General features: G+C 39.8%; 1 protein-coding gene and 1 long non-coding RNA gene across 2 annotated transcripts; one reads left to right on the forward strand and one right to left on the reverse strand.

The window, feature by feature from the left end:
- Positions 1 to 959: 959 nt before the first annotated feature.
- otx2b (orthodenticle homeobox 2b) lies at positions 960 to 5,996 on the reverse strand. The gene is made up of 4 exons (XM_034110944.2): positions 5,742 to 5,996; positions 3,538 to 3,746; positions 2,838 to 2,989; positions 960 to 2,471 (listed from the first exon to the last, which is right to left on the reverse strand). The coding sequence occupies exons 2-4, from the start codon at positions 3,632 to 3,634 to the stop codon at positions 1,848 to 1,850; spliced, it is 873 nt and encodes a 290-aa protein (XP_033966835.1). The 5' UTR covers positions 3,635 to 3,746; positions 5,742 to 5,996; the 3' UTR covers positions 960 to 1,847.
- A 766-nt stretch (positions 5,997 to 6,762) lies between these two features.
- Positions 6,763 to 10,358, forward strand: LOC139432897 (uncharacterized). The gene is made up of 3 exons (XR_011642484.1): positions 6,763 to 6,960; positions 7,709 to 7,831; positions 10,042 to 10,358. It is a non-coding gene; the product is annotated as an uncharacterized lncRNA (long non-coding RNA).
- Positions 10,359 to 11,953: the final 1,595 nt, after the last annotated feature.

Consider the following 11,953-nt stretch of genomic DNA (forward strand, 5'->3'; position numbering starts at 1 on the left):
TGAGTTCTTGCAGGTTTTTTCCCTTGGATGACTTTATATTATTTTTACTTCACGACCCAGTTTCATATTTACATGTTACACCTACACTGCCAACAACCAAAGACCCATCAGCAACACAAATAACTGCAGAGATTTGCACTTTCTTTTTTTACTTTCTTACTCTTATATTCCTGATGATTTGAAGCTTTGCTGCAGTTTCAGATGCAGCCAACATGTAATAATAGCAAATTGGTTACTTGATAAATGAATAATGAAATAGCAACGTGTGTTTTCATGTTTTCTTGTCAGATGAAATATGAGGCTCCATATTAGAGGTCACATTTCGGGATCAGGCATGTAAACCCATGCGGTGAGCTTTGATTGGGGCCACTGCTGCCCTGCGCCCCAGAGAAACCCCCGCCGGTAAAATATTGGGATTAGCATCTCTTGGAGGCCGGGATTAAACACTGCTTTCACAAACCACACACTCTCTTTGTTGAGACTATTTGAATTGAATACCGGAAACTAACAAAGGAAAAAAGGTCAACGCTGCCACCTGAGCAGAGGCTGAACTGAGAACCCATATTTCATTTTTATTATAGCATATGTTTAAAATCAAAGAATGTTGTTAACATACTTTTAAACCAATCTCCCTCATATCATTTTGGTAATGATGCATGAGGAAAGAAAGTGTGGTTACCATTTTTTTTTCATTACAATAATTGGATTTCCTTTTTTTATTTAAAAACTGACTGAATCAAATTGTTTTTTTACTCGTTATTATTTTGTTGTCATTTGTAATTTTCCCATTATCCATTTTAATCGTTGCTTGCTATAGAATATTTCTGTAACTCAAATATACTGAATTGCTCACTTAAAGTGGGCTAACAATTTGTTCATAACATATTCCCCCTCTCTGCAGAATACACGCAGACACCACACATATGCACGCACACACAGATCGTCTCTTGATGAGAGAGTAAGCTCACAGGACCTTTATTCATGTCTTTTCAGCGGTGAGGTCTAACCATCGGAGCCAGTAAAGGATCCACAATCACCGTGTTGAGATCAATGGAAGGGAGCAAGTGTGGAGCTCAATGCAACCGAGAGTCATTTCCAGTATGGCTAATCTTTGATTATTACTACCATGTTCTTGGGGAGTCTCTTCTCTCTTTGTGAGGCCGGCGATTTATCCATTAGCATCCTTCGGTGTTCAAAAAGTTAGAAATCTATTAAAATCACAGCAGAGAGTCTGGTGCGAGGGGAGGCTCACAAATTGCATACAATACAACAGATCACAGTTTCGAAGGCTAGCACAGATAAAAAAAAACACATGTACCATTTATATAAGACACACACTGATTGTCTCTTAGAAACTACATAATGATTCTTATAAACACTTTTTTTCTTAAATAAAGTAGTGCACCCATGTCCACATCAGTGTCTCTGCCAGCAGCTCGGCAAAGTTGTGTAAAGGAGGTCACTTCACCAGGAGAATGAACTGGGGTTTGTTCTAGGATAAACATTAGTTCCGTGGCTGTGGTGTACTTTTATTTCAGAGTCCACTCTGTGTTGCCCTCAACAGGTGTTTTTACGCATAGAGGCACACACTGACAGACATGGATGAGGGGCTACAACCAGTGAATGATCAGGAGAAAAATCTCTTTGCCAGTGCTAAAATAAATTAAACCTCTCCTCTAGGAGGACCAAAGACCGTCATGCCGAAAACCCGAGGCCCCTGAGAGCCCTGCCTGGCCGAGCCCGGCTGACACTTTAACATGTCGGATGTGTTGTACAGAGGGAGGGCAGCGCCGTGTCTGATGTGATCGTCACTGTTTGTGCACTTTTTTGACAGCTGATTGCTTTGTTCACAGGACCTGGAATTTCCACGAGGAAGCTTGATCCTTATAATCCAAGCAATCGGCATTGAAATTCAGCTTCCACGACGCCGCCTGGTCCTTATAATCCAAGCAGTCTGCTGTGGAGTTGAAGCCGATGCCGGACGTCCCGTAGCCCTGGGTGGAGAGGGACGCCGGGGACTGGTTCAGATGGCTTGTCACCGCGTTTGTGCTCATCGGACTGAGGGTTGAACCAGGGCCTGACAACTGGTGGTGCATGGGAGTGAGGTAAGAGCCACAGTCCATGCCGCTGAAGTAGGAGGTTGAGCCGGCGTAGCTCTGGCTGTAGCCCGAGGCCTGGGTGTAGGTCATGGGGTAAGACCTCTGCATGCAGGAGGAGGAGGTAGACAGGGGGTCTGCGAGCGGAGAGATGGACGCCGGGCTCCAGATGGACGCTGGGGCGGTGCTGGTGGGTATGGCGGGGACCGTGGTGGTGCTGGTGGGGGGCGTGAACTGCCCGCTGGCGCCGCTCTCCGGGCTCGCTTCTCTTGTTGGGGAACTTTTCTTTTTAGCTGGTCGCACCTTGTTCTGCCCCCCGTTCTGCTGCTGCTGCTGCTGCTGGCGACACTTTGCCCGTCGGTTCTTAAACCAGACCTGGAAGAGTCACATAATGACATGTTATTGCTGAGATATTGATTATAATGTAAACATATCTCAAACCCCGTTGATAGCAAGCACATATATTATATATTTTTTATCCATGGAAAATAAATACCATTTCATTTATGTACTGTCAAAATCAAGATTTTTCTAGAATGTCTAATTTAATTGTATCTGTGGACTGAAGGGAATCTACGGTTAAGTGAAATGATCTCACCCCATGGCAAAAGTTTTCCACTTGATTTAAGGAAAACACAATGCTAAGCTTCTGACATTGTGTCAGTCACGCGTTAGTTTAAATGTTTCTTGCTGTGCATTTATAAAATATGTTGATGTGTGGCTAATGTCCTGTGTAATCACCTGTACTCGGGACTCGGGTAGATTTATTTTCAGCGCCACCTCTTCGCGCATGAATATGTCCGGGTACCGAGTTTTGCCGAACAACGACTCCAAAATATCGAGTTGTGCGCGCGTAAAAGTAGTCCTCTCTCGTCTCTGCTTCCGTGGAGTTGCTGCAATAAAAATTAAAATGTTAATCATATGAAACATGACACAAACGGAAAGGCAGGTGACAATATTACAAAAATGTATCGAAGGCAAATCTGTAATAACATAATTAGTTTGCGTAAATACGCACGATCCCGTGAGACCAATAATCTGGCAGAACATTTTAACATTACACGTACTTTAATATTATGTGCACATTTGATGCAGTTTAGGCAAAAGTCGAAGCACTTGGCTAGTAATTGTTTCGGAAGGCACATCTAAAAAATAACATATTACAGGAGAGGGGATTTATTTTCTTTTTAAGTTAAATACGTTTGCGCAAGGAGTTTGGTAACATTTTTTACAATCTATGTTTGTTTTCTTTAGAAATTATTTCAAGCAACTGGTCTGCATCCCCCAAAATTTAGAGCTATTTTTTAGTTTTCAAAGCCTGGAAGTGTTTCCTAATTACACTGTAACATTTCCACTCCAGTACCTTTTTTTGTTGCTCCGAGTCATTTATGTTCTTTGATTACTCTACTCCTTATTTATTATTCAAAAAGTGCAAACCCACCTGGATAGCCAACTGATGGATGCAAGAGGTCCATTCCGGAAGTTGTTAAACTGAGGCCATTGACTGTGTAAGGTGGTTGCTTTAGATACGACATCATGCTAATGTTTGTCTGAGGGCTGAAGTTGGAGAAAATCTTGAAAATGGATGGAGCTCTCGATATGTACTTGGTGTCCTCCTGTTGGCCGTGTGGTCCGTGTTACACCGGGCACCTGATCCAAAAAGGACATGAGAAGAAGACACCGATTAGGATGTACGTTGAGAAGAGATATTAGGTCTGTTGTTACAAAAATAAGCCCTCTCCACATTCCCAACTGTCCTCTGGTCCTCAACCCCCCCACACAAAAGGAACTCGCCGGCACTCTAATGGCACATAACTTTAAAGACAATGGCTCTTTTTTATATGAAGTACAATAAAAAGAGATATCGTCACTTGTTCAGGCGATTTAACTAAATATATTCTATTTTATTTTCAGGTGTTTCGGTTTATTTGGCGGTATTCTGTTCTCTGTTTGACACTCTTTTTCGTGTACAGTTCGGTCTAACTGAATATCAATGGGAGTTATAGAAAATTAAACACCTAATTTATCTTACAACGAACAATCAATAATGATCATCAATTTAAAATGACCATCCCTTTAGGTATACTTTCTGCTGTGAAAATATCCTGAATTTAAAATGTGTTTTTTTACAAGCTTAGTTTGAATTTTTAGGGCAATTTAGATTGACTTTTTTATTTATTTTTCACGAGATTATTTGATGAAGAAACATTTTTAATCCAGTTAAAAAGGCGTTCTCCTATAATACACGTAACCTTTTAAAAAAAAATAGAATTACATGAAGTTGATTGGTGAATGAGTGATTGCTGTCACTTCACTGACCCTCACCCGTTAGCCCCTCTGCGCGTCTTGATTAGTTGATTTTTTTCCCTCACAACATCCAACGGTTTTAACCCCCTCATCTCAATCTGTCACACTTAAAACACACCCATCCACCAGACACACCCGCTCAATAATGATCACTCTGTCCAATAATTAATTATGATAAATGTTTCTGTTGATGAATTAACGAGATAATCCGAGTGGCATGAGTGGAGCTGCAGTTTGGTATCAATACAGCCCAAAGTGGTGCTAAAATAATGCTGCAAACCAGCAATGGTGTTTAATTATAATCATACTTTTTTTTTAGAATGACGTGAATACTCATAAGCAATTAACATGAAACATATGTTTACTCTGATTCTTTAAATTGTATAAATGTTAAAGTATATTTAAAATAAATGTAACCGAGCACAACTTGCAATTAAGGTACATACAAACAGTCTATAACCAGATTGCGGTAAACACGGTTGAAATATATGAAATGTGACATGTTGGTTTTTGTTCTCCAATGACTCGTCTCTGGAGGCAGAGGAGAGCCAGCTCAGCGAAAGGCCGAAACATTTTGTTCGATAGCAGCAGTCAGCAGGCCTACATTTTTTATTTTTAGTGCAGCTTTCTGCCTCAGCCCTTCCTCAAATATTCATTGAAGTGTGTTTCGTGTGAAAATGTTTGTTGAGGACAAATGTGCAGTTTGAAATATTTAAGGCTTTATTATTTAGTGCAACTTCGCCCACTAAATGCTGACTCGGTGTCCTCTGTAAGCTCTGGCTCCAGTCAGTGAGTGTGACATTTGTAAAATATAAACTCCAGGTATCACACCATTTAAATAAAAGGGCAAAGGAATATTAGAAAAGTGTAGCATTTAATCAGTCATTTGATCGATTTCATTAGCAGATCATGTAACTTAATCAGTTTGCTTCTAAAATTATCGGATTTTCTGTGTTCTTTGTTTACATTTATATAATTGATTTATGTTCATAAAGATTATGTTGAGCAGACTTACTCAGTGCTCTGCTCAAATAAAAAGGCTGACTTTAAGAGGCTTTAGCCCACATCTGCTGCAGCCTCATTGGCATTTTCTTTAAATGTTTTCGTGGATTTTAATTCACCACCACTCTTTTAAAGAAAAAAAATGCATATTTATTATATTAATAAAACTTTTAAATATGGTTTATTTTTATTCATTTTACTTCATGCCATTCGAGATTCATTATTGTGATATGTATAATAATGAATGTGGTAACTAACTAATGATAATTTAAAACAAAACAATAATAGCTATAATTTAACAATAACAGTACAATATAAATACATTATACAACTTACCCTGGTATCGACGACTGTGAAGTTCTTTGTCTACTTGGTTTCCTCCAGGAGAAATAATAAAACTCAGTACAGAGAAATGGCGTCCCGGCGCATAAAACACACAAAACCGAGCAGGAGCAGGAGCGGTAGTCTGGTTCAGGACACAGTGCGGATAAAAGTTAAATGTTGAGCGGCTGCATCAGGTCTGAGCGGAGCGACAGCTGCGTGTAGCCTTTAGGATGTGTTGGTGTGTTGTGAGTGAAGTGGTTTGAGTTGGATTTTGTACAAACTGCCAGCCAATGAGAGCCGCAGGACTGAGCTGAGGTCTGTCTCCGTCTCTCACACCGGTGGGGAGGAAGAGGATTTTTTCCCCTTTTTTTTCTCTCTGGGAACAAATGTCTCCAGCTACTTTTTTTTAACGCACAGTCCTCAGCCAATGGCAGCGAGAGGGCGACTGACAACATCGCCACCCCACCGCAGAGAGAGTACATTAATAATAAATAAACCGTATGCCGGTGCCGTATGTGTGGACTTTAAACCTAGAAAAAAAGTCACTTTAGTCACCTTTTTAGTAGGCCTACATTCAAAATAATAGCAGTGGAAGCATTGAACTGGAAGGACTTATATAAAGACTGAGTGGGTGATATGCACTATTAAAGAGTTTCCTGAAAACATTATGTGGGCATACTAGTGGTGTGAATACATATATTTTTAAAGTATCTGCATCACTGCAAAAGTCATCCAAAAATCTTCTTTCTTTTTTTCAGATGTTTTAAAAAAGTTCAATACAATCAAATAATATAAACGCAAATGTAATCGTTTTGATGTATAACAGAGTGTTCAAACAAATATGCGACATAAAGACAGAAAGCAGTCTCCTGGACTGAAGCAGCTCTCCTGTGAAGGCTGCACCGTCCTTTCACATTCCAGCGCGTCGCAAAAAAAGGGGATTTAGAGCGACTTATTTTCTTAAAACTGTCCTCCCATCTGCAGAGGCAGCCAGTCTGCTCCCATCAGCATGATACGGGCCTGCACCGTAATTCACCCACAATATTTACAGGGAGTTCCCACCGAGAGGCACTGAGTACCGAGCTCCTGGCACCGGAGCTGCAGTGTGCACACACCCGGAGAAGAGGGGACATGTGGGGGGAAATAAAGTCCGGTTCTACTGATGGAGACTTTCACTTATTTTACAAGACACGCGTTCTGCTAAAAGATGTGGAAGAAGAAAACTGTGAAGGTAAGTCTGTTTTATTTTAAATGTGATTAATAAGAAAATGTATTTTTTAATTTATGTATTCTTACATTGTTAACAATACTAATACTAATAATAATACTAATAATATTTTATTTATTTACAATCATATTTCCTATTTACTAGAATGTGTACAAGCTGCAAGGGACAAATAGGCTTCCTCATGTCACTTGAATGTTGAACCTGCGTGCCCATCTCAAAATAATATGCCGAAGGTTTTTGTCACGGCTTGATAAATGTATCATCTTAAGAGGCTTTGCGGAACACCTACGCACACACTACACACTACACACAATCTCTCTCTCTCTCTCACACACACACACACACACACACACACACACACACACACACACACACACACACACACACACACACACACACACACACACACACACACACACACACACACACACACACACACACACACACACACACACACACACACACACACACACACACACACACACACACACACACACACACACACACACACACACACACGCTCACTTCAGACAGATTTGAATATTGATTTAGATTTATAAACACAGGCAGACCGTGGGTTTTATGAATCGTCATTTTGCTGCCTCTCTCTGTGGCTCGTGTGGAAGGCCAGAGTCAAAGGTGCAGTGAAGGCTGCTGGGAGCACTGGTTTCCACTCAGAGTTGTAGCTTCACACAAACTGCTACAAACATATTTGTCAACTTCACAAACTCGATGTCATCTCTTTTGACAGATTTCGATCAGAGGGAGCCGCCGAATGGATCATAATCCAGGATTTATTTTAACAAGCAAACTGCAGAGGAAAAGTTTAGCTGTAGTCTGGCAGCTTGGAGGCGAGGGACTGCAACACATCCAGGTATCCAGTTTGCTTATTTCCGGTGTATTTTTGTTAACATGTATTTATGTTTTTACTGCCGAATAACATGTGCATTTTGTCATCTAATAGCATGAGTTAATTGATTCCATATGTTTATGTTAAAATGCATGCCAAATAAGATAACGTCTGGTGTTTTTTTAATTATGTTTGGTCGCAGTTGAGCCTTTCCAAAAAATATGTGCATGTTACACACTCCACCTCACTACAAAAAACATCATGTTTAGCCCGGGATGTCAAGTTTAAATGAATAATTTATAGACTTGTGCAAGTTGTGCTCTTTAAAAATGTTTGACTTTCACGCCCTAACACGTTGGGCCCATTGGGCGATCTAGAGTTCTGCAAAGCAATAATTAGCTTGGAGCTAAAAACTGCTTTTCTTTTCAAAAAAGGAAAATAAATTGAATTTGCTCATATTCCGCAGCAGCTGCATGGTAATGTGCCTAACGCGAGACTTTCTAACTGCTGCGTGGAAAATCATGACGTGTGATGCAGTTATCTGCTGGATCTCACCGTTTAAATTGCTAAATAATTTATTTAAGTGTAAAGCCTGGCACTCCGCAGGGACTTTGTATCTTAAAAGGACGTTTAAAGGGAGAAGGAGTTAAACGCCTCTGGCGAGCAGCGCTCCCACTGACTCCCGGCTAATTGACGACGACGGCTTTTATCTCCGCCTCTGCTACTCAACCTGAGGGTGAGGAGGATTTCACCAGGCCTCCTCCAACCTGTGATTTCTACCAGTTAATGCGCAGCCTATTCATCTTTACCAATGCATTTACAGGCGTGAATGTGTGACCCTTGTTTAATAGCCTGATAGAAAAATCTTACTTCAAGATTGGATAATTACTGCATGCAGCCATTTCCCTCACTGATCTGTTCCTTATAGGCATACAAGTACAAAATCAACACATTATAGGATAAATAAATGTATGTTTTTAAAATTAAATAGAACAAATATAAACACAGCAGCCTAAGGTTTTAAATGTTTGCTATTTTGCTAAATAAACCACAGATGTTGATTGTGAGTTGTGGGAATTTAAAACTGCATATTTACCACATGAATATACATCTGCTCAGCGTTCCTGTCCTCTGCGTTTTTCCCTCCTTGTTTGATATTCGCATGGCTGCATGTGAGGAATGTGTTGGTGGAATTCATTCTGAGCTTAAAAAAAGTGTCAAAAAAGGAATAAAATCAAGAAAGCCGTTTCATATAGAAATGGTGATACTCTTTGATGTCAAGGCAAAGATTTTCTTATGCAATTAAAATGTGTTTTTAATGATATTGTTATTTTTAATAAATAAATAAATATCCACAAGGGTCTGTTCACCTTCCATATATTTTGAACTAATTTGAATTTACAGTTGTACACATTTCAGTGATTATTTTGAAAGTAAAAATTGACATATAGCAATGCATCATTTAAAAAACATTACATCTAGTAGCATGTGTATGGGTAGCAGTTATTAAAACCAATGAGGATATGATCCTTATTTAAACCATGCTATAAGATAATTATTGTGGAAAGATATGCAGTGTGTGTGTGTGGTTGTGTGTGTGTGGGTGACAGAGAGAGAACGAGAGAGAGGAGCTGAAGTAGGATAATCACAAGCTGTATTTTAATTAGCCTGGCAGGTTTGATAGATACGTTGCCACTGCTTCCTTGTAAAAAAAGATGCACTCCGAGCGAGGAAGGTGTCTAAACAGAGGGCTTTCCCCACACAGCCCTCTTATCACAAAGGAGCTAAACCTTTGTGTAATGTAACATGTAACTGACCCTAAAGGTCATCAAAACACATCCAGTCTCCTCCCCAGGGATTAAAGGGGGACACACCCCATTCAGTGTCAGAGTTTACTGACACACAGACAGATTCACCATGCACCAACCTGCATCTGGGATTTCATCTCTTTACTCACAATTTTACAAATGTTGTTTTGGTTCAAAGCCCTTCTTCAAATGATTATTAAAAAACCCTGTTGAATGAGTCTGTTCTTGTTTATTTCTGCTCTGTGCCGTGTACTCATTATAAAGTATTGGGTTTATTTTACTCACACATTGTCTTCGTGAATTCAAACGTGGTGTGCACGATAATGTGCCATAGTGTTTGTGTGTGTGTTTGCCAAGTTTGCACTCTCCATTAATATGACATGCCTTTTAATTAGTGCCATAATTGTTTGTGTTGTGTTTGTGCAGGAGTTCGCCAACAAACAAACGGATGCAATTAAACACACTCGCCTTCAGATCATCAATGAGGACGCAAAGTCAAGGCTGGAGGAAAAACCAACAAGGGCAAATGTAAGACGGGAGAAGACTCTGTTGCCTCAAGGTTACACTGTGTTAAGAGCCCAACATCACACACTCTGGATGATTCTCGCTTCTCACTAACACACATCACCGGTGGATTTTTTACATTAAACATTCTTATTTTACAACCTTAAAAATTGATTTTATATTTTGGTGTATTTGCTAGAAAAATATGTTTTCTCTGGTTCTTCTCTCCCACCACACTGTCCTGGAAGTAATAATACAAAAGTAATGAATACAAATAAACACTATTATTGTCAAACCACTGCTGTCTTTCTCCCTCCTCTCTGCACCTCTGTTAGAGTAGCCTGTGTGCTGAGGTGTCTGCGTGGCGTGGTAAAACCTGCCCTGCAGACCGGACCTCTCCAGTCTTCAAAGGGGTAGGAACTCAATGTGGGGGATTTGTTCAGGCTTATTTGGTAACCTAGGATTTGAATTGGATTCTGGGAGGCATTCATAACACATTTGAAAATGTTACATTGTGTGATTTTGTGTGTAATCCCCATAATAATTTTCGAAATGGTCACAGCACTTGCACAACTGTGACTATTCATGATTTATCAAATGGTTTTCTTGTCTTGCCTCTCGGGGGTGAGGTGTGTGTTGCCGGCATATAACGGCACGATCTCTGCCGCTAGTTATGAGAGCTGGTGAAGAGACAATTCCTACGTTTTACTCTTTCTCTCAACATTGCTTTTTCAATTTGATATGACCTGAATATGTGATAGGGTCAGCCACTGTGCCTCCAGGGATTCTTGCAGACCCCCTAACAGCACTGGAGCATTACAACCTCTAGTGGATTATACCTCCCTGGTAGGAGGGTTAGTGTACACACACATACACATGCACACTCTGAGGATACAGTTTATTAAACTCTGTGTATATTTGATCAAAGCCACAGTCATAGATTATTAAATCTGTCCTCTTTTCTCCATCATACATTGTAACCGGCTTCATACTTTCATTAATGCAGTTAAATACAAAAACGTGCCTCGGTATTGTGTTGTACTTTTATTCAGTTTATACATTTATAAATATTTATTCTTAATTCTTGAAATGCCATCTGCCGTCTCATCTCATTGAAGAATATCCAGGATCTATTTTAATTTCTAAGGTTTAACTGCTGGATAACATATCTGTCCTTGTCTGTGCACTGGCTGTTTCAAGTCTTCACATCACAGTGACATATTGGAATATAACAAATAAAACATGGCTTTTTTATGTCACAGAATCTTGAACTCTCAGCAAAGTAGATGGAAAAAACTAATTTTGCATACAACTGTACACATGCTCAGTGAAGGTATGGCTAAATATAACTTTTTCATTTCCAATGACGATACAGCCACCGCGAGTACCTACTGCAAACTTTTTCACAATCCTAAACAACGCTGTTAATAAAACATTTGAATCGATGCACAATGCTTAACTTATAGCCATCTTAAAACATCATGCTAAACAAATACTGCTCTCCCCTGAGGGCCCATGTGACTCACTTATGCAATAATGCTGCTTCTTTTTAATCAGGCTTTTACCGCACATCATTTTTAGCAGCATCTTTGTCAGCTCCATTTGAAATGACTTTTAAAGTGCAATGTTGTGCAGTTGAGTATTTAGAATAGCAAAGAAATTATAAATCCAGTGTAAACTATTTGATATAACTCAACATTCAAAATAGCCTATACCTCAACGACAGTAATCGGCAGATAGTTTAGGCTAATTGATACATTACACTTTCTTCTCCCGATATCTAATCCATTTCGGTCAGTGTTGGACCGATGCCTATACCATGTATCTGATCCGT

The sequence above is a fragment of the Pseudochaenichthys georgianus genome, chromosome 22 (assembly GCF_902827115.2).
Source record: "Pseudochaenichthys georgianus chromosome 22, fPseGeo1.2, whole genome shotgun sequence".
Taxonomy (NCBI): domain Eukaryota; kingdom Metazoa; phylum Chordata; class Actinopteri; order Perciformes; family Channichthyidae; genus Pseudochaenichthys; species Pseudochaenichthys georgianus.

Bases quoted from the DNA above. Each gene is read 5' to 3' on its own strand.
- otx2b (XM_034110944.2), bottom strand. From the start codon at position 3,634: ATGATGTCGTATCTAAAGCAACCACCTTACACAGTCAATGGCCTCAGT. The intron at 2,990-3,537 runs GTGGGTTTGCAC...TTTTTATTGCAG, and splicing joins TCCATCAGTTGGCTATCCAG to CAACTCCACGGAAGCAGAGA. The intron at 2,472-2,837 runs GTGATTACACAG...TGACTCTTCCAG, and splicing joins TACCCGAGTCCCGAGTACAG to GTCTGGTTTAAGAACCGACG.